The sequence below is a fragment of the Protomyctophum bolini genome (genome assembly GCF_963924005.1).
Source record: "Protomyctophum bolini genome assembly, chromosome: 14".
Classification (NCBI taxonomy): domain Eukaryota; kingdom Metazoa; phylum Chordata; class Actinopteri; order Myctophiformes; family Myctophidae; genus Protomyctophum; species Protomyctophum bolini.
The window spans coordinates 12,479,100-12,502,118 of record NC_137875.1 but is presented as its reverse complement, the minus strand read 5'-3'; the positions used below and the strand labels follow the sequence as shown (position 1 = coordinate 12,502,118).

The following is a 23,019-nucleotide window of genomic DNA, read 5'->3' as shown; positions in this document are numbered from 1 at the left end:
ACAGTTTGTACATGGATTTTTCTGTCTGTCTAAATATCTACATGCATAAAATAATATGTAATAGTCAATGCACATTTTGACATTGTGTTTTGTGACTGAGCAATGTTCCCGCAATGTCATTCACTTCACTTGTATTACATAGTCTTATGTGTACCCATGTACAAGTCTCAGAACAGCGCCCGCTAAGCATAGTGGAAGCAGAAAGTCCCTGGTTCGATTCCCGGCCTCTGTGTCGATGTGACCCTGAGCGAAGGAATTGCAATATTTATATACTGTATTCTTTATATTTAATTCATAATTCCAATGCAACTTGTGTGGTTTACCTTAAAACGTTTTGATTGATTGATTCATTAACAGATTGGAGAATTACAGTACATTTCAAGCACAACTCAATACAAAACTGTTAACTGTGGACGACACCATAAAGTATTACACTTGTTTACAATGGGGCCCACCATGTTCAATTCCTCATAACAATTAGAGACATACAATTATACTCTATATAGCCAAAAATAGGAAATCATCATAGAGGAGGTAAAAAGGGAAACAAAAAAACATATATAGTGAGTGGAAAAAGGGGTGGTTGGGGGATTCAGGTTTTACAGGGGGCAGTTTTGAATTGCAGCCGTCCGTAGGTGCCCTTTGAGAGTGGTTTTGAAGGAGTCAAAGGATGCACATGTCTTAATGACTGTTGGTAGGGCGTTCCACATTTCGGTGGCATAGGAGCGAAAATAAGGCTGCCTTTAAGGCTTTGAGGTCAGATGTAGAGTTTCTGGCCTGTATGCAGAGTGATGATCCAGTCTTCTCCATGTATGGCTATCCAGGGTTTGATGAGGTCAGTGTCGTGATCTTCATAATGGAGACGCCGGACATATATAGAGCGTGTAATGAGGCGTGACAGACTGACGACTTCATACATTTATTAATTGTGTTTTTATTATTATGTATTATTACAATAAAGCGGGCCCCTAATGTCCCGCCCACCACAGCCAATGCTCATTGGTCAACGCTGGACTCCCTTCCTCGCATGCGACGACGCAGATTGGCCCTTTTCCCCGTCAATCAAGAGGCGTCACAAAGGTTTTCTTTCTTTTCCTAACCTCCTCCTGGTTGTTTTGTTTGACAGGTGTGATGATGACTTCTACAAACAACAAACACCTTAAAAGACATCTCAATAATACACCGGCTTCATAACATTTAACAACCTGGCGTCCATAACGTTATTATTAGCGTGTAAAACGCGGTAGAAATAATGGAGCTCGCTTTCCTCGCGCATTATTATTCCTTCGACAACAAACGTTAAAAAGCAGGAGTTTAAAGGACGGGGGGGAATCAGGCTAGCTAGCTGGCTAGCTACTAGCCACAGCCAACCCAGCAAAGGTAGCCATTGTTTGAGTTGCTGGCTAACATACTAAGAGTATTGTTTTGCATTTTATTCTTGTATGAATCTATCCTGTCTTTTACCTAGGAGAAACATGATTTATTTATTTTTCCTGTAGGCTGCTTGCATGAGAAACAAATGACAAAGCAATCTTGAATCTATAACGTTAGCTTGCAGATTTAGCATTTTCAGCTAGCTTTGTCATTGTGTGTATGCTTAGGACTGCCTGCTTGGTTTGAACAGTATATATTTATAGGTTTGAGACTTCATGGAACAAACAGATCCGCAATATTGTTTTATTATGGCATTTATTGACGTGATGGTTGTAGCATGCCAAGATTGTGCTAGCTAGAAGCTCCATTCATTCCCGAAGTTCTCCCGTTGTTACTGTAACCGGTTGGTTTGATGTCCAAGCCTGGAATTGGGGAAGAAACGATTGCATGGTTGGGGCCAGTTGGCATTCATACGTTGCGGGTTTGTTACTTTGTTGTACGGCGATCGAGGCGAGCCCAGGCAGAATGACGTTATCACAATGAACAACAGTCTTTGTTATAAGACCGGTCCTGTCTGCAAAGTGCACACACAACCAGGCTTCAGCTAAATAAGCCAATTAATTCATTTCAAGGACACTGTTTGGCTGGCATGCATGCATCAGGCCACGCAAACCCATTCATATACCATGTCTATACCATATCATGTACCCCAATGTAGTACACTACACTTCTCACATAATAAGAATCCAGTGGTCTGTCTGGTACCTGCCTACCTGAGTCCATTTGTGTACTTACACAGACCTGAGTCCATTTGGTTCCTAACTATCATCAACCATTTAACTCAGAAATAAGCCATCCCCACCTCCAAAACATGCCAATAATATGGCCATGCATATATTCCTAATAAAAATATATGAAATGCATTTAATTATTGTCGGGACACACTTTCCTGTGCCAACATGTTAGCCGCAATTTGCAACACTAGATTTGTATAATATTGGGTTGAATCTAGAGTTGCAATACCCTCCATTGACAGCCCATTGATCAAACTGGAATTTCAGATCTGCTTGTATTAAACAACGTTAAAACTCTAGTGTTGCAATTGTGACTACCAGCACACCTGATCAACCTGAATGTTGGCCAGAGAGCCTTAGAGGGACACAAAACTATATATGTTAATGCCGTGTAGAAGACTTTCCTGGGGGTCTTTGTGCGTAATGGTTTTAGATATTTTAGATTTTAGCAGTGAGCCCAGTGTCTCTGATGTCATTGACAGTGGGCTCAATTTCTTCCTGGAATAAAATCCCCATAATGCTTTGTTGCACTGCTCCTTGTGGATGTGGGGAGGGCTGTCTGAGACAACATAGTCCAGGAAGGACATGAGACCAGTGTCCATGACATCAGAGACACTGGAAAGTATTCTATATCTTCTAAACGCCATTAACATGTATTTTTTTGCAAAAAGGGTGAAGTTTCCCTTTAATATGACCTGCTGAATGTTTCATGACAAAAGGTTGCACATTTGTACCCTTTTGTCATACGATCAGTCGATCATGCCAATGAATTTACAGAGCGTGCAAACAGTTTCGGATAGGTTCACCTGTCAGGGTCAGGGATTGTGTGTGTGTGTGTGTGTGTGTGTGTGTGTGTGTGTGTGTACTGTGGAAATGTTCATTAGAGCCTGGCCCTGGTTGGCAGGCAACGCTTTTAGTTGCACAACACAATTCTGTTTGTGTTGTCAAGGAAATACCTTTTACCTACTGTGTGTGTGTGTGTGTGTGTGTGTGTGTGTGTGTGTGTGTGTTCCTTACAAATAGGACACCATTCAAAGGGGGAAATAATCTGGCTTTCCGACGGTATAAAAAGTTATTGCCAAGAAGCTTTGTTGCTAGAGAGACATAAACCAAACACACATCCAAACTTTGTGTTTGACTTTGCAAAATGGATAGTTAACCAAATGGACCCTCATATGTCTGTAAACTCTTGAGAGAGTACAAATGGAATGGTTCCATTTGTGCACTCTCAGAGTTAAATAAACATTGGTTTTACAATATAATTTGGGGTCTGAGAGTTAGAAACACCATTAAATGGGGGTCCGTAGTCCAATGCATGTAAATCTGGAGGTAACTCTGAACAGCGCTGTCTGACATAACGGCATATAAGTGTGTAAAACAATTTCTTTGTGTTTTCTCTTATCCGCAGCTGTGGTGGTCATTGTCCACGATGCCTGGCTGCTGCGAGGGCAGCGATCAGCTCCCGGTGTGTCCCCTCCTCCCCGCCGCCACCACCACCACCCCCTGCTCCCGGGACGGACCCCCAGTTCCTCCTCACACCTGAAATCCTCCCCGCCCCCACGTTCCACCAAGATGGCCGACCGGAAGGAGCCACCGTTGTACGACGACGACGACAGCATGGGGACCTTCCAGTACAGGCTGCCCTTCTATGAGACCATGGAGCTGTTCATAGAGACGCTGACGGGAACCTGCTTCCAGCTGCGCGTCTCGCCCTTCGAGGCCGTCGTCTCCGTCAAGGCCAAGATCCAGAGACTGGAAGGTAAAAAAAATCTAACAAAACCAACACAAGTCTACTAGGGGTGCAGCAGTTAATAAATAAATAAAACGATTAATTATAAAATTAGCGATATAGTCCAGTGGTGGTGGCAAGTGTGGTCCTTGAGTGGTGTTCCAGGTGGTCCCCGGCTAGATGATGGAGAATTGGTAACCAAACTGACCCTTATAGATCGTTAACTCTTGAGAGTGTAAAATGTAACATTTTACACTCCCAAGAGTTTAAATTATTGTTAAACCTATTCATGCTCCAGTTGTAGGTGATAAGGTGACCACTGAAAACTACAACATGACGTCATGCTGCAGTGATAAGAGACTTTCTGCTCACCCAAACACATCTCTCTTGTTTATACTAACCTGATCTAGAATAGATGATCCCTGTTCCGGGCATGTTGTCTCAGTCCTTACAGAGTCTCAAGCTGAAATCAGGGTTTCTCAAAGTGGGTGCACTTAACCCATTTAGACCTGAGAGAACAGATTCTACAAAATGTCTTCTAAATCATGACAGTTTTCTGAAAAACCTATGTTTCTATGTCAGTGGTTCTCAAAGTTTTCATGTCAAGGACCCCAAAAACTATCTAATTGGCTACCGACCCCCATCTGAAAATATTGTTGTTCCTGGGACCCCTCCAGAAGCAAAGATTTGAGTTAAAAACGCTGTGCAAGAATATATATTCAAAGATTTGCGACACATTTTCACGATTTTTCAAATCATGTCAGGACAGATGCATCAGTAAGGCGTATATCTTGTTTGTGTCGTGATGATGATGACAACCTTGTGGATCTATTTTATTTTCACTATTTTAAAAACCTTTTTTGAGACATTGTCATTAATAAAAGCTACAGCATTTCATTTGACAGCTGCCATTTGATATTAACATATTTAGGTTAATGGAGTGGAGACTAGGCCTGTCACAATTTTTTCATAATCATCTGATTGAACTTATTTGGGCCAATGGATATTATTATGCATACTATTACTCATTTACATTCATTTGTATATAAGAATAAACATCCGGATGAAATTAACCAAAATGTAATTAATTCCAAGCCGTTGTCCATTCATTGCATTTAACAATTAGTTGTCGACTGAAATGTCAATGATGGTGACAGTGCTGGTGGAGACTGAAGAAAGATGGCAAAAACAATGTAACATTTATTATAATTACAACCTATTTAGCTGCTAAATGAATTCATAATGTCTTGTGTAGACTGATTTATTCTCAGCTCTTTATTTTGCCTTTAGGGGGCAGTAATGATTTGTGTTTGGCATCCTTGCTGGATTGCAGGACAAACACTTGGTCTGTTCAGGTGGTCCGGGGACCGCCTGGGGTCTTCTCGGTGTCCCCAGCAAAGCATAAACATCAGTTTAAGTTTAAAGATGGAGTGCCGTCGGCCGTGATTTCTTTTCCACCCTAAAACATGATTATATAAGGAGGAAGATTCTTTAAAAACAAGTGTAGAGTAGTTGTTAAAATGTCGTTTTATGTGGACACGCCCACCAGTTCATTAAGTATGCCTGGACTTGCCTGGTGGGTGGTAATGGGTGGGCGTGAATCTCGTCTTGACTGTCCTTCGAGGATTGTGTTGATTGTGTAATTTCTTTGCATGTGTAATTTCTTTGCATGTGTAAGTAAACGTTAAACATTGTACTGTAAAAAGGTCTCTTTTCCCTTCACCTTTATCCTTTTTAGTATAATATAGTATTACCGGTAGTTTACTTAAACTTTACTATAATACACGATAATCACTTTATTTAGAAGTACACACCACCCAAATCAAATCATAGTACAACGTACACGTATGTTCAATCAATTATTCCTTCAAAGCAAACGGCATAAACAATATTAGTTTGCCTCTTCTACAAAAATAAGTTACAGACAGTTCTCTTGTATCATATCGTACTTGTATTATTTAACCTCGCATCAGACTATCCAGCATAGCTATATCCACCTCGGAGGACAGTCAAGGCAGTGTTCGGTATAGGCCAATCAGAGGCAGGCAGGGCGTTACCATGCCTATGCTCGGACACAAACGAGATTCACACGATGGGTGGTGATCCACCTGAAATGAAGCCACACTCACAGCTGTTGTATGGTAAAGGCCGAGGGTTTGGGGTATGCGTTGATATTGTGATGTCACTATATTACTGTTTTTTTTTACTCCAGAAAGAAACCCTAAATACAAAGGGAAGACATCATTGCAGATAACAACTACACCAAGGGGTCTAATAAACACATGAAAAACTGAAAGAAAAACTTTGCTAGCTTGTAAATAGTTTGACTATTTTGAAAATTGTGACAACCTTCAAACGATTTGTAAAGCTTTTAAAAACAAAAATAAATCTCTGGTATGAAATAGTTTCAGATGGAGGGTGTGGGGGCGGGGGACTGTGGCCAAATACATATTAATTTGGATGTCCTTGAGATGAAAATGTTTCATAACCACTGATGTGATAATGGATAATGGAACACTCTGTCTGAACATTTTGGTTTTGTTTGTTTGTGTCTCTAAAGGTATCCCTGTTGCCCAGCAACACCTGATTTGGAACAATCTGGAGCTGGATGATGAGTACTGTCTTCACGATTACAGGTGTGACCTTCACCACTTTATTATTTCTGTTAACAATTCTGTTTTCACTGTGTTCACGATTACAGGTTACGTTCGCCAGTTTAATGAAAACAACAATTGGTGTGTGTGTTGCAGCATTGCAGAGGGCTGCACATTGAAGCTAGTCTTGGCAATGAGGGGAGGCCCCATCAACACCAGAAGAGGTATAAACTCACCTCCACTACTGACCCTTATATTAGGGCTCTCACCATTACAACTTTACGTTGAGAGGAACTGTGACATTGAACATTGGAACGTAGCCTTTTAGGCTTCATAATCACAAATTGCGCAGAGCAGATATGACAAATACCTTAAAGACATCACTGACACATTTAATATATTTGTTTTCTCCAAAGAAAAGTACGAAAAGCTTACAACACGTCACAAAGTGATGTGTTGTGTTTAATTTATCTTAAATTATAATAATTAGGCGATTATGTAATAACTGTGACATGCCTACAGACCCTATGGTAACATTTATGGGTACCTGTCGCCGTTGTGGAGAGTCCTAGGTTAGCCGTGTTTTGGCCAATATTTTGTAAAAAAAAACTAAATGCAAGCGATCTGAAAAAGACCTTGGCAACAGGTGGGGGTGAGAACTAATTCTGTACAGTTGACCAATTAAAATCCTAACGGATCCCAACCCTAGTAACGTGGTGTTTACTTTGGTGTGTGCCGTCAGTGACCGTGGAGGAGCCCATAAAAGATGTGAGTGAGCTGATGGAGGGGACCAGCAGGGAGGAGGGGGGCTGGGATAAGAGCCTCCCCAACAGGCAGACCACCTTCAGGGAGGAAGGGGGCTGGGAGAAGACCCTCCCCAACAAGCAGGTCACCTTCCTGGTGTACCGCGACGGAGACCAGCTCAACTTCTTCCGCGTGGTCGACCGTGGAGACGGAACCCTCACCCCTCTCTCCCAGTCCTTGAGGTAAGTAAGCCTTCACAGTTGCGGTTGTTCTAGTGGTAGCCTGGCCCAACCGGCATGCTTTCTGTTATAGAGGGGTGGGTAGCCTGGCCCAGCCGGCATGCTTTCTGGTATAGAGGGGTGGGTAGCGCATGGAGCTTGCGCTGTACAATTAACAATTTAGGCATTTAGCAGACGCTCTTTCAATTCAATTCAATTCAATTTTATTATAGTGTCAAATCACAACAAGTTGTCTCAAGACACTTTACAACCAACAAAGATCCACCCAGAGCAAGCAACATTGCGACAATGGTAACGAAAAACTCCCCTTTAGGAAGGAACGTCAGGCAGAACCCGACTCTAGGGTGGGCGGCCATCTGCCTCGACCGTGTCGGGGGGGGGGGGGATAGAGGGAGAGAGAGAGAGATAGACAGAGAGAAAAGACAGAGAATAGGCAGGTGGGCTCCGTGGAGGGGTCTGGTCCACATCTGGTCCAGGTCGAGCTCTGTGAGGCCGGGTCCAGGTCACACTTCTGGTGGGCTCCATGAAGAGGCCTGATCCACGGTCACACTCGGCAGTCAGTTGGGGGTTAATATTAGAGGTCCACAGAACTGCGACGGGGAGGACGAAAAGAGACTCCGGGGAGAGATTCCCCGGATGCTGGATTAGTGGCAGGCCTTACTGGAGCCTATATAGTGTATATTACAAGTACTGCTGGGAGACAAACCCACACAACAATGTACGACCATGGTATCCAGCTAGACCCGGAGACAAGTCTGGCCATAGGCTTTGTCGTAGAGAAAGGTTTTCAACCTAGTCTTGAATGTGCAGAGCGTGTCAGCCCCACGGACCGAAGCCGGGAGAAGGTTCCACAGCTGCGGTGCCTGGGACCTAAACGCCCTGCCTCCTATTGTAACTTTTGATATTTTTGGAACAGTAAGCATGTTTGCATATTGCAAACGCACTGCTGTTCTATTTGGTTTGTAGGGATCAATGAGATCCTTGAGATATTGTGGTGCCTGACCATTGAGAGCTTTGTAAGTGAGAAGAAGAACTTTGAACTCTATTCTGTATTTGACCGGGAGCCAGTGTAGGGAGGCCAGTGAAGGAGTGATATGGTCTCTTCTTCTGGTACCTGTCAACACACGCGCCGCAGCATTTTGAACTAACTGTAGGCTTTTCAGAGACTTGCCTGGGCAGCCTGATAATAGCGAGTTGCAGTAGTCCAGCCTTGAGGTAACGAAGGCGTGGACAAGTTTTTCTGCGTCATTTTTGGACAGGATGTGCCTGACCTTTGCAATATTTCGCAGGTGAAAGAAAGCATTCTTTGAGATTTGTTTGATATGAGATTTGAAAGAGCTCTTAATCCAGAGCGATTTACATTAAGCAAGAACAAAAAACATGGCAATAAATCATATACTGTATGTGTTATCATGAATCATACGTATGGTAAGAACGTAACGGTGGAATATCTATATAATGAAACTACGGTATGCATATATACAATGCATATGTGCTGTATTATAATGGTTCACCGATCTGCGCTTCGTTCCCATGGAAAACCTTTGCAGAAAGACGGCCACATACAGTACCTGTTGTAGGCATAAACAAAGTTAGGGGTGACCGACGACTGTAGCCTAAGACTGCCTTTCTTTTTGTTGGCAGCGGCGGCTCGATGTATGACGTGTACACGGAGGACGATGACGGGGACTCGTCTGCAGCCGCCCAGCACAGCCTGGAGAACAACATCACCATGAGTAAGATGAAGCTGCTCAAAGCCAAGATGGAGGACATGAACCTCAACAAGAAGGTACTAAAAGGATAGAGACTGAACCAGTTGAAGGTACTGGCCATAGAGTATTAAAGGATAGAGACTGAACCAGTTGAAGGTACTGGCCATAGAGTATTAAAGGATAGAGACTGAACCAGTTGAAGGTACTGGCCATAGAGTATTAAAGGATAGAGACTGAACCAGTTGAAGGTACTGGCCATAGAGTATTAAAGGATAGAGACTGAACCAGTTGATGGTACTGGCCATAGAGTATTAAAGGATAGAGACTGAACCAGTTGAAGGTACTGGCCATAGAGTATTAAAGGATAGAGACTGAACCAGTTGAAGGTACTGGCCATAGAGTATTAAAGGATAGAGACTGAACCAGTTGAAGGTACTGGCCATAGAGTATTAAAAGGATAGAGACTGAACCAGTTGCTCAGTGCCTCCCCAGTGCCTCCCCAGTGTCCCCCTGAGTGCCTCCCCAATGCCTCCCCAGTGTGCCTCCCGAGTTCCTTCCCAGTGCCTCCCCAGTGTGCCCCTGAGTGCCTCCCCAGTGTCTCCCCAGTGCCTCCTCAGTGCCTGCCCAGTGTCCCCCAGTGTCTCCAATAGCAATACAAGAGCAATAATACAAATTAATCTTAATGTATTAATCTTATTAATTAATGAATCAAATTAATTAATTAATTAATCAAAATTGCGGCCTGTGCCCAGCACCATGCCAAAGCTTTTTCCTGCGGGAAACACTGCTTGTGGTTGTAAATATATTGTTATCCGTGTTGCGAGGATGAGAGGGTACCTGGAAAAATATCTACCCCAAAAGGGGTACCTGGTCCAAAAAAGTTTGGGAACCCCTGGTTTAGATCACCCGGAAGAACGTCTACTTCCGGGTTCCATCGATGAGGCCTCATCCATCAATCAATCGTCGATGTCGTTTGAGAGCGAGATTTGAAAGTGAGATTTGAAAGCGCGTTTTGAAAGTGGGATTTGTTCCACGTCATGTTCCACATCACGTCATGTTCCACGTCACGTCATGACAAAACTTCATCACTTTTTGTCACTTTCATCAGTGATGAAAAGTGACGGAAAGTGATCATTTTTCATCACTTTTTGTCACTTTCATCATTTTTCGTCACTTTCATCACTTTTCATCGTCACCGTTTGGCATGGCCCTCTACCATGCCTCCGAGTTTCGCGAAGAAGTCCCTTGGCTTTGGGACGGACGTGCATGGTCCCTTAAAAAGACAAATCTACAATCTCACTAAGTGACGCAGTGAGCTGTGTATAGCAGCAGGGGTAGACAACCTTAGGCACGCCTGCCAACATTGCCACAGGCTAGGGTGATCACTGGCATTTGTGTGAGAGAAAGTATTTTTCTTTTAGAATATACATAAAAATAAAACAAAATGTAATAAATTAGTAGTAAATTCAATTAAGCCCCCATAACTCACATCTGTATGCAAATTACATCCTGCACATAATTCTACATACATTCAAACTGACTGGGGAGGGAGTCTGGGACATAAGTGATGTGATATAATTATTGTCCTGAAGTGAAAGAATATATGTCAAAAGATGAAGGAACTAAAAGGGTTGTTGGAAAATCTATTATGTCATGATAAAATGTTATGTTGATATAGCACACTGACTAACTAGAAAATAAAAACATGACACTTGTCAAAAAGGTTGCAGACCCGTGGCGTATATAGTATAGTAATCCAGACTTCTGTGCATTTCTTTCTCTCTCTCTCTCTCTCTCTCTCTCTCTCTCTCTCTCTCTCAGCCCAAGAAATCTGCTAAGTTGAAGCCACGCCCCCCGGTCAACTCACACCCCTGTGGCGGCTCGTTGGGCCCGCCCCCTCCCGGCGGCCGTCACCATCACCACCACCGCCTCTTCCGTGCCCTCCCATTGGTCAACCAGTCGCGCCACTCGAGCTCAAGCACTCAACTACCTCCAATCAGGGACCACCACTACCACCACGAGCCCGTCGTAGAGCCTCCCTCCTCGACTCACCTGTCCGTCTCCAGGCGAGCCCCGCCCTCCTTCTCCTCCGCCTCCTCCTCCTCCTGTTACATGCTGCAGGAGGAGGAGCCGTCGTGGGAGGAGGCGTGTCCTCCCGTGGCCCGGCCCCCTCCCAAAGTGTCCCGCCTGGACGTGGGCGGAGCCACCAGGCTGATGAGGGACTGCGTGTACCCGCAGCTTCCTCCCCTGGCCACCAGGGGGCAGCATGAAGGTTGGTTTGTTTCTGTCCTCCACCAGGAATGTGCAGAATGGTTTTTTTTAGATCTCATGCTGGTGGTGGTGGACTGTTATTCGTCTCAAATGCTCAAATAATAATGAATAAAAAGTTCTAAATATAAAAAGTTTGGGAACCAGTGGCCTCACCACCAGCATCAGATCTAAACAACATAGCCGATCTACAAGCTCACAACACAACGTGTCACATTGCGATTACAATTGTGATTTGCAATTAGGGGATATTTACTCAGGACTAGGGTTGCTAGGGGAGCCAAAAAAACGTTTGGGGAAACCGTGCTTTTAGAGTTTAGTTTAGTTCATCGTGTTGATGTGAGGGTCCTTGTCACACGTGAGAGGAACCTTCGTGCTAAAAGTCTGAATTGTGACTCGCAGGGTCCTTCGACGTGGCCGAGTCCCGAGGCGGCGGCGAGGAACCCCCCTCCTCCCACGGACCCCCGCTGTTCCAGGACCTGCTCTCGGACCCTCTAAACCTGGACGTCTGCACCATGCAGGCTGAGGAGGAGGAGGAAGGGGGGCCCCTGCATGCGGCCCCCGGGGCGGAGACCCCGGCCCCCCCCTCCCTGCTCAGCACGTACACCCTGGGCATCGGCCCCCCGTCTCCGCTGCCCTCCTGCGCATCGCCGTGTCTGACCAGCAGGGGGCTCCATCATCATCATCATCACTTGGACTTCACCCCCTCGCCCCCCGCAGCGCGGTCACACGCCCAAGCACAACACCTCCCGACGACGCTGCTCAGTCCAGGTAGTGTTTTGTTATTATTTCTATGGATTAACATTTCCCACTAGAAAAGCAGTTCCTGCAGAAACTGCGCCGTCTCGCTGAAAAGCAACAATGCATGAGCCTGGGTTCCAGCCTGATTCGCTGCGTTCCGCCTATCTGAAAATGTCACTTCGCTCACATTAGCACATTTTGGAAATCTTTAACCCTACATGACCCAAAATAGGGATCTATTATTAAATCTATTCTATTAAATTATCGATTTTATTACTGCACAATCGATTTTATTGCCGAGTTAAAATTTTAACCGTTGGCCACTCCTTTAAATCCAGGCAACGTCTCGCCACGCCCGCCCGCCCCGCCCACCTCGCCTCCTCGGCCCGCTCGACTCCGCTGCGTCAAGGTGGAGTCGCCGGGCAAGAGGTCGGAGGTCATCTGCAAGAGCGAGGCCCGGAGCATCACCAAGATGGCCAACCAGGCCTGCAAGGAGCCGCTGGGGTCACTCAGCAACGCCCAGCTCCTCGCCTCGCTTGCCTCCGCCAGGTAAGGACCGCCCGTTCGCCACCGCCGTGACATTTAGATCCACAATGGAGGCTACGCGACGTACGCGTGTGACACTGACATCATCATCATACCCGGAAGTTATGCGGGAACGCCTACTTACTGAGTGGCAAAAAACTACCTTCTGGCCTTGACAGCCCATACATCCAAACAGAAATGTCTGATTGTACTGAATGTCCTTCATACGGAAGGAAAGATCTTTTCTATGAGATTTATCTCTTGGAAATATCGGTAGAGGGCACAGTGGAGTATTTTTTTCCCAGTGAAAATAAAATCCCTTTCTGGCCAAAAAGTGCATTTTATACGTGTGGTGGGGGGCTCAGAGTGCGTCCACTAAGGAAAGTAGTCTTTCTAATAACAGAAGCCGCCTTTGTATTTGTTCTTTTTATTAACAGAGGAGAGGCTGGCCTGCATTTCATGCGAGGCAGGAAAGAGAACGGTCCCATAGCCTTAATGCAACAGCAGCAAAGGGCATTAGGGCTATGGACCAGAGCTAGTGTAGGACTACATTTGCAACACATGAATATACAAAGAAATGACTTAATGACCTGTACCAACGATCACAATACAAAACAGGCCATTTTACTTTCAAAAATACTTTCACAATTTTTCAACAGATTCATTCATAAAGATAAATGGAAGCCATTGTGACGATTGTCCAAAAAAACCGATTGCAAATGTGCCAAATGATTGCAACGGGTCGATTCTACATACTAACTGCCAGCCCCCCCCCCCCAGGGCTGTTGCCGGCAGCGGGGAGGAAGGCCTCAGACTGGGCTTGGCGCTGCCCACTGCCAGTGCCTCTGGACCGGGCATCCCCTGCTCCTCCATCCACCATCTCCAGGAGGACCTCATCACACAGATGTCTCCCTTGCACAGAGGAGCGGCTGCTTACATGGTGAGCATCACGGCTTCATCTTCACTCCACCCATTTAAGCCAGGAAAGCGTCCGTGCCGTTTATGGACACGGACTGAAACAAGGCTGGCATTGAATGAGTTGAAACGGGTTGTGGGACACACCAGACTGCAGGTGTCGTCTATAATCTCCCTGACGATCCAACTCCATCCTGCCGAGCAGCAATGTTAGGCAGGGTAGGAGAGGGTCGTCACAAGAGAATTGCCTGTTGACATTATTAAGAGAGAGAGAGAGAGATGGAAGAAAGAATCATTGTGACGTTGTGGTGTTGTGTTGTCAGGCCTCCAACAGTCTGGGATCAGCCGGGGGACCGTCCACTTCAATAAGGAGACTGGGTGAGTGCACACACACTCACACACACACACACACACACACACACACACACACACACACACACACACACACACAGAGAGAGAGAAGATAAGCAAATAAATATTAGATGGTTTTCTGGACCCCAAAGACAGTTGATATTGCGCTTCCTCTTTCAGTCTGTCCATAGCGGGATTTGGCTTGACTTTTGTTTACAACGTCCAGAAAACGGCATGAATGCTGAATGGGGATACATATGTCGTATTTGAGGTACCTTAACAAAGAAAGACAGGCAGTTTCATACCAACAGCAAGCCCATAAGCAAGTTTTACGTTTATTGCCATATGCTAATATTTGTTGCACTACTTTGCAATTCCAGGAGGAGGCTGGTGTTGATGATGTTCCATAAACACAGCCAAGAAAAGTGCTTGGTTTGTTATTCAGAACGGTAAATTCCTTAAGTCACAACATCCCACTGTCCATTCAGTGTGGATGCAAACTCCAGATAAGGAAGCAGATAACGGATAAGATATCATCTCCCTTGGAGATGGATCGCTGAGGTGAAGCGCAACATCTTCCACCGGCTACCATCAGCACCCAAGAATAAGTAAGCCTTGCCGAGCCATGAGGCCCATAGGAGCCTCTCTCCTGTTTCTGTAGCCATGAGGCCCATAGGGGCAGGAGCCATGAGGCCCATAGGAGCCTCTCTCCTGTTTCTGTAGCCATGAGGCCCATAGGGGCAGGAGCCATGAGGCCCATAGGGGCAGGAGCCTCTCCTGTTTCCTTAGCGTAAGACACCACCCGAACCATGACTTATTTACAGTGCAAAAAAGTTGGCGATGTGCCTGTGATCAAACCCAGAACCTTGGGGGCCAAAGGCAGAGTGCTCTATCAACTGAACTACCTGGACATAACATAACAAAACATGCCCCAGGATCCAAAAGTAGTGGTTCCATTCACTCTCATTGAATGGCGATCAATATGAGGCTTTCAACACCAAACGGCTGCAAACAAAGTGGATTGGCCACTTTATAAAAGAGTCTCTAGAGAACTAACATCAACGTATGTCCAGATATTATTGATCGTCATGGTAGAACGTTCTGCCGTGGCCAGTTAGCTGCAGCACATAAACCCCGGTTCTACCAAAGTTAAACATGGTTTTAAGTACCAGCAGATGACTAGCTGTTTTCTTGCCTTGAGGCCTTTTGAGGAGAATGAATGCCTTCGGTCAGGGTCGGTGGAATTCCACGAGTGCTGATTTTTATGAGCAGTGGAGCTGAAAATACATGTTCTGAGGAAAAAATATGACAGTTTACCAGAGGTTAGAAGATGAGTGCAACGGAACACGCTTCTCACAGAAGGGAAGCAATGCATGTTGTTTGAGCAGATGAGCAGTCACTAGTACAGCAGAGCACACTTCCCCCAAGGTTTTAAGCATTTAACGTGATAATTGAACGTTCACAGAAGACGCCACACTCTTCCCTTTAAAGCTTAATTAGTAGCAGCTTTGTTGTCACATCACAGGTTTAGAAGCGTAAAGAAGTGGGTGGAAAATAAATAGTTATAAATAGTGTGGGCTGACTGGACTCACATCATTGTGTAGTTTGTGTGAGAAGAGAGAGCAGAGTAGTAGTAAAACGACATATAACTAGAGATTAGAGAAAGAGCTCACTGGAGACGCACAGGACTCTGTCAGGTCTGGTACATTATTGTGGGACAGTAATGTTTGAAATTGAGTCATTATAGAAGTGAGTGTAATCTGTAGAAGTTGAGTGATTCATGTTTATGATGTTATCGCCAATCAGGATGAAATATGAAAGATCTGACGGGTTCGTCTTGATCGCATGACTATAGATATAATGTATACCGATTTGCGTGATTGTTTGGACAAAATGTGTTAAATTGCCCCCTGGTGGCACAAAAAAAAAGACGATGTGAATTGCTTCCTCGGCCTAGTAGGAATGTGTGTGAAAATTTCAATTTAGGCATTTAGCAGACGCTCTTAATCCAGAGCGATTTACATTAAGAAAGAACAAAAGCATGACGATACATACAACATAAAAAAGTAGCTAAGAACGTAACGTAAGTGGAATTTCTATATAATGAAACTATACATATATACTATGCTATACTATACTATACTATAAAGTGCTATGACTACATACAATGCAATTCTGGTGCTGACTACATAACATGCAAAGTGAAACATTTGGCCGACTGGTTGTGCTCTGACCTCTATGGATTCGTTGATATATGAAAACAAATATTGATATATTAAAAAAAAAAAAAAAAAAAGCTGTTCTTGATCACACGATTGATTGAAACGGTAATCAATAGAATAATGGCTAAGAAGGTAATTGATGGTTGCAGCTGTGGTCATGTCCATTGCAGTTGTTGACTCATTGTAGAGTGTTTGCTTAGTGAGGGTGTGTGTGTGTGTGTGTGTGTTGTGCGTGCACGCTCGTCTATCACAACTAGTCTAGATGGAAAGGGGGTCCGCGCGCATAGGGTGGATTTTATTTCCCCAACCTGTCTATCGCAACCTGACAGAATCTTAAAGTACACCCTTCAAGGATTAAGGAACAGGTTGCGAAAAAACATCCACCCTATGCGCGTGGACCCCCCTTTCCATCTAGACTAAACACATTACAGAGGACACAGCCACACGTCCCAAACCACATATCCAATCCCATGCCCCGCTGCCTTTGCCAGTTCCCTTGTTATCTGCTCCGGTATTCCCCCATCCCGTCGGCACGCTCCATAAAGCCAGCCAGGACACACACACACACATACATACATTTACACCCAACCAGAACACATGCACACATCCATACATACCGCACGCACACACACACACACACACACACACACACACACACACACACACACACATACATCCATGTCGTTGATGTCTGGTGAAAACCAAACGGTTACTTTTTCAGGATTCAAATAAAAAAATAGCAGTTCTACAAGATGTGATGTGTTTTGAGCGTGTACTGTACATCACCTTTTCTTTGCTCCCTTTTTGTGTGACACTGTAGTTAGTATGACAAACTAGGGCATTTATAGAGAGAAGCAAAAAAAACCTGTACTTGATCGCACTGGAGGAAGAAATATCTTTGTTTTATTTCAGTAAAATAAGCAAATAAATATATAATAATATAATAAAAACACAATTTCCCCAATTGAAATACACACCATTACAATATAAAAACACATTACAAGTAAGTGTGATTTTAAAAACACTGGCATCAACCCACCTGACGTAGAAAATCTTCTAAATCCTGACAGTTTTCTGAAATACCTATGTTTCTATATCAGTGGTGCTCAATATTTCATGTCAAGGACCCCAAAAATTATATTTAATTGGCCACTGACCCCCATCTGAAAATATCTTGTTCCAGGGACCCCCCAGAAGCAAAGATTTGAGTTAAAAACGTTCTTGAGTGCTTGAGTACATTTCTTGAGTACGTTATGTGTGTAGCGCACGGCCAACCGTGCGCTACCGTCGCAAACGACTTTTCCAAAACGAGCCGTGTGGTTTATGAGCCGTGAACATAATGATCAGAGCAGATAGGGAGCCGTGCCACAAACGTTGTTTTCTTTAAGAGTAAGACCCTTTCAAATGGAACCCAGTAAAACTGCCATTAAGCCGGCCATTTTGTGAGATATCAGCGGCGCGTAAGATGTATTGCCGCGATCACGGTCTTGTCACCATGTGGATCCGTCGGCGTGTCTGTGAAGTGTAAATGAAACGTGTGTGTTTTTCGCAGGCACTCCAACCTACCACCTACCTCCAGTCAAGGCTCCCATGGGCGCCAAGAAGAAGAGCTCCAAGCATTGCTTCCTCTGTGGTAAAAAGACCGGCCTGGCCACCAGCTATGAGTGCAGGTAACTCAACACAGTAGCCTTTTACTGAATCTTAAACATTCAGAGATAGGCTTTACAAATAATGCAACTAAAGTTGAAGCTGATGAATGGTTTCTCGACCATGATTGGAATGTAACTGGCAACCCACCTGAAAAAGTACCGGTATTTTACTGTGTATTAAACCGCTTGAGAGACGGGGACACTGATCAAACACTCTATCTGATAGTGTTTGATCAGTGTCCCCCGAAAAGTTAAAAGCTCTATATTGTGAGAGTCTATCACAATATATATATATATATATATATAAGTTAAAAAATTTCAAACAAAAACGTATCACTTTAGTAGACTACCTTGGCTTTAAGTGCCTGTGGGCTTTCATCGCTTGGTTCATTTTCCAAACGTTAGCCGCCGTTCACTCGTTGTCTCATAGCTGTCAAGTGTTGTTAGCCTGATCAAAGCTTCGCCCACCATCACTTTTGTCAGTTTGTGACACTTGCCTCTCCCTTTGGGGGATCCCTCCCTCAGTAAGGCCTGATGCAACTGTTAATTTAAACACGATGGTGGTCACGATTGAGAGAGAGAGAGAGCCCTATTCTGTGTCAAAGGCAAAGTATCACACTGGCTTCTACTTTGTCCATGATCCAAGCGGGGAGGATTGTGTGATCATCAGCGTGGCCAAGGTGAATCGATCATTGTGGAAGATAAAGAAGTGGGTGTGGGTGAAAGAATGATAGTGAAATGACATGCTCTGTTTTCTGCATGTGCATACTGTTTAGTTTTTATGCAGTGTATAGAGCCGCGAATGCAGTGGTGTTCTCATGACTTCTGTCAAACGAGATTTGTTAGGGAACACAGCTCCGAGCCTCCCCCGCGGCTATTATAGCCTAGAAACAAAACGTTTGCAATGCATAAAGGATAATATAGCAGACTTTTGTTTGTATGGATGGATTGATTATATAGTTCTCCACTCAAAATGAGATAATTCCGAGCAGAATAATTCATACATGTAGCCTAAACATAGTTATGGATGATAAATATTCTTGTTGCATCAAACCCAAAGTATCGTTAGGCTATATTACTTTCATGCATAAAGTTATTCTGCCTGTTTTTTTCCTGTATCCTACATTTTACAGCCAGAGACCAACCATGGAAATCAACTATATGATAATTCATTATAAGTGTTATGTTATATTGTCTAGTAGGACTATAGTAAATAATAAAAAAATAAATCGCTATAAAATGTTGTCAAAAAATATATATTTATCCCCATGCTCGAATGCCCCCACCCCCCTGTCAAAAACAGCAAAAATCCCTAAAACGTAAGAAAGCGGCAAATGAAAAAAAAATGAACACTCATCTTTTACTTTCTCTAATAACAACCTAAAACATGAACCTTGGTTGAAAAAAACTAAAGTTGTCCGACTTGTCCTTGAAGCATGCTTGACTTTGTCTTTGGAGTACTGCCATTTTTTTTAAAGCCAGCTAAGCATTATTTTTTATAGCTCATCACACAGCGTCAAGTGTCGAGTATCATTTTGTATTCCTTTCATGTCACTGCCTTCCATGGAAAATGACGTGTAGCCTGTTTGAAGATGCTAGTGTGCACACTGCACAGCATTAACCTTTCTGCCTTGCAGCCACTCTACCCTCTGGGTTCCATTTGTCATTCGTCCTGACATCATAAAGTATGAATCCAGTTGATATAATGACAGCCATTGACCATATATGGGTGTGTTAAAGGCCAGTGTTCAGGGTATGACCAAAATTGCCGGAGAGGACAATTTCCTTCCTTCCTTTTTACAATTGGTTCTCTGTCAATGTGTCAAAAATAGCGCTCCGTGCGCTATTTCCGAACGCGCCCAATATATCTTTATGACACGTACTGTGTATATATAGCAGTGACGCCACACAGAAATGTTTGTGTGAGAGGGAATTAATTGCCATAACGTATCTAGTCATATTAACGACTAAATTGGGCAGAAAAAGGTTTTCACTTTTTGTGCCACTAAAGTCCTCGCTGTGGTGTATGTATGTTTCTTTTTGTGTGGCTTTCGCCTTTTTTTATATGTTTTATGGAGGGACAGACAGTAGGCTGACAGGAAATGGGGGGAAGACATGCAGTAAAGGCCGTCGGGATCGGGAGTCGAACCCGCGGTACACTGCCAGACTGGATTACCAGCCAGGAACGTTTTAAGCAGCATACCCTACCTGTGCCAATACGTAAAGTTGCGTTATTTAATTTATTATTATTATTTCTTTGATTAAAAAAAAAAAAGATCTGATGTGCACGCGATGTGCACATGGATGTGCCCGCGGTTATTTATTTATTTCAATTATCCCCACATCTCTGGCAACTGCAGTGTGTTTCTGTTTAACAGGTGAGGCAGATTGGGTTAACACATTTAGTACCGGAACTGCATCAAAATAAAGGCGCTGCTTGCGCCAGAGTAATCGCCAGAGTAGTGATCGCTTCTATTTTGAAAGCCAGTAACCGGAAATACTGTCTTAAAAAAGTTGACTGACAAAGTGACCTCACAATCTCCGATCATCTTAATATATTTATATATGCTCCAAAAAGAGTTCATATTTTGCGGGAGAGACGGATGAGGAGCAGAAACGCAGCGCCAGCATATCGATCCATTCATCACCACGGAGAGCGCCCTGGATCAGGAGATACGAGTCATTCTTTCCGCCGCGCTAACATGGGAGTCAATGACAAGCTAATATTTGCACAGAGCGTTAGCATACGGCAAGCGAAAAGCGAAATGCCAAAAAAAAAAAAGGAATAATTCTGAATATTATCATCTCGCCCCGCGTCGTTTGGACGTCGCTAGGACGTCCACAGACGTCTAAGGCACCTCTCGGTTCCAATCCTTATGACGTTTCAGGACGTATTATGTACAAAATGTGTTAAAGGAGGGAGAAAATAATTTTCCTGCATGCAATAATAACCAGAATGTGTTCCTGCTACATTTCCTCAGGTGCAGCCACAACTTCTGTGCTACGCACCGCTACGCAGAGACCCACGACTGCACCTACGACTACAAGAGCGCAGGACGCCGCTTCCTCCAAGAGAGCAACCCCACCATCAGCACCCCCAAACTGCCCAAAATCTAACCCCACCATCAGCACCCCAAAACTGCCCAAAATCTAACCCCACCATCAGCACCCCCAAACTGCCCAAAATCTAACCCCACCATCAGCACCCCCAAACTGCCCGAAATCTAACTCCACCATCAGCACCCCCAAACTGCCCGAAATCTAGACCTTTTTTTAAACCTCCAGAACCACATCAGGCCACGGACCCCACCCCATTTGATAGCGTTTTGTTATCTCTGGGACCTACAGTCATCTACACTGTAAAACATCCTTATTTAACTCGGAGAGCGTGCAAATGGAACCAAATGGACATGCAAGGGTCCATACGCACGCTCTCAAGAGTTAAAGGCCCGCAAGGGTTCCATTTTGGTTACATTTGTACACTTGAGTTACAAATCGGTAAAGGGTTTCACTGTTGGTTCTATCTGTACTCTTGGAGTTACAGACACATCGAGTGTCCGTTTTGGACCCCCTGATGGTCCCCTGGACCGGACGTTGAGAACCAACGATATCAGACTCCACACAGACCTCAGTCTTCGATCTACAACCCGACGGAAAAAAAGAAGAAAAACATAAACTTCACGAGTGGAACGTACGTACAAATGAAAGATTACTTTTATTCACCGCTGTGTGCTTTTTTTTTAATCACCCAAGTTTGCTTATAAAACTTTTAATTCATAAACGTATATATATCTGAAAAGCCAAGTGTGAAACCGACAACAAGAGATCTACAAATGCAGAAACGGCCCGAGTAGCCTTTACCTCTCTGGACAATGTGAAAAACTCTTTTAACCCATTTAGACCTGAGGACGGTTCTACAAATGAAAAACCCATGTTTCTATGTCAGCGGTTCTCAAAATATTTCTTGTCAAGGACCCCCAGAATTATCTGTATTTGGCCGCGGACCCCCATCTGAAAATATTCCAGGTACCCCCCAGAAGCAAATATTTGAGTTAAAAACTCAAATATTGAAAGATTTGTGCCACATTTTCACGATTTTTCAAAAATAGCAGATCTACAAGCTCGTAGCGTAGCACAGAGTGCCGCTATGAGCTTGTAGATCTGCTATTTTTCAATAGCTAAAGTACTAAAAAACAAGAGGGGTTCGTGTCCAGAATGGGTTAACTACGGTTTTGCGGCTACCGTGATCTTTTCCCATAGTAAAAATAAATAAAAATAAACCTTGTATGTGTGCATGTACATAATAATGTTGAACATTATGTCTTAATTGCACGTTTTAAAACTTACGTTTTACTTTTGTTTGTTTTGTCACTTATTTTTATTTTTGATTAGGACTGCAGTTCACTTTTTCATGCGACAAGTCTTTGAGAGATGCACTTTAGAATTCTCATATTTATATAAATGTTTGTCCTTCCATTTATTTTTATTCTTTTTGGGGGGGGGGGGGTGTTTATCGCTTATTTTTTGGTCTTTTGTTATGAAGTGTTTACGACGTCTTTTCGTCGAGATTTTTATAACGAGCACCTCTTCCTCGAGCCCGTGTTTGCTTCTTAAGGCTGGTTCACGCTTTGAGCAGCGAAGTCTCGCAACACGTCACACTGTGCGTCTCACAAGACGTCACACTGTGCGTCTCACAAGACGTCACACTGTGCGTCTCACAACACGTCACACTGTGCGTCTCACAAGACGTCACACTGTGCGTCTCACAACACGTCACACTGTGCGTCTCACAAGACGTCACACTGTGCGTCTCACAACACGTCACACTGCGCGTCTCACAGCACGTCTCACAACGTGTCTCACAACGTGTCTCTCAGCGCGTCTCACAGCGCGTCTCACAACGCGTCACACTGCGCGTCTCACAACGCGTCTCACAGCGCGTCTCACAACGCGTCTCACAACACGTCACACTGCGCGTCTCACAACACGTCACACTGCGCGTCTCACAACTTTACGAGTCTTGAGCGTTCTGTTATTGTCTGCAACCCGCTGGCGCGACAGCGTTGCCACGAAGCGTAATTAAACGAGGCAAGTGGATGTAGCCCTGACTCGTGGTGCATCCTCGCTATGCATCACGGTGTGCAACTTTTTATGAAGTTGTC

At 44.2% G+C, this 23,019-nt stretch overlaps 1 protein-coding gene across 1 annotated transcript; it reads left to right on the top strand.

Annotated features, from left to right (window-relative positions):
- Positions 1–1,134: 1,134 nt before the first annotated feature.
- zfand4 (zinc finger, AN1-type domain 4) lies at positions 1,135–21,503 on the top strand. Its single transcript, XM_080781664.1, has 13 exons — positions 1,135–1,380; positions 3,577–3,927; positions 6,458–6,533; positions 6,648–6,715; positions 7,234–7,477; positions 9,119–9,263; positions 11,008–11,458; positions 11,857–12,225; positions 12,534–12,744; positions 13,501–13,660; positions 13,959–14,013; positions 17,761–17,878; positions 20,839–21,503. Exons 2-13 carry the CDS (start codon positions 3,741–3,743, stop codon positions 20,972–20,974), a joined length of 2,220 nt encoding a protein of 739 aa, XP_080637790.1. The 5' UTR covers positions 1,135–1,380; positions 3,577–3,740; the 3' UTR covers positions 20,975–21,503.
- Positions 21,504–23,019: the final 1,516 nt, after the last annotated feature.

What these genes read in the sequence shown, in the direction of transcription:
- zfand4 (XM_080781664.1), top strand. Translation starts at nt 3,741, where the DNA reads ATGGCCGACCGGAAGGAGCCACCGTTGTACGACGACGACGACAGCATG. An exon ending in TACTGTCTTCACGATTACAG is followed by an intron (nt 6,534 to 6,647) that starts GTGTGACCTTCA and finishes TGTGTGTTGCAG; the next exon opens with CATTGCAGAGGGCTGCACAT. An exon ending in GACGACGCTGCTCAGTCCAG is followed by an intron (nt 12,226 to 12,533) that starts GTAGTGTTTTGT and finishes CTTTAAATCCAG; the next exon opens with GCAACGTCTCGCCACGCCCG.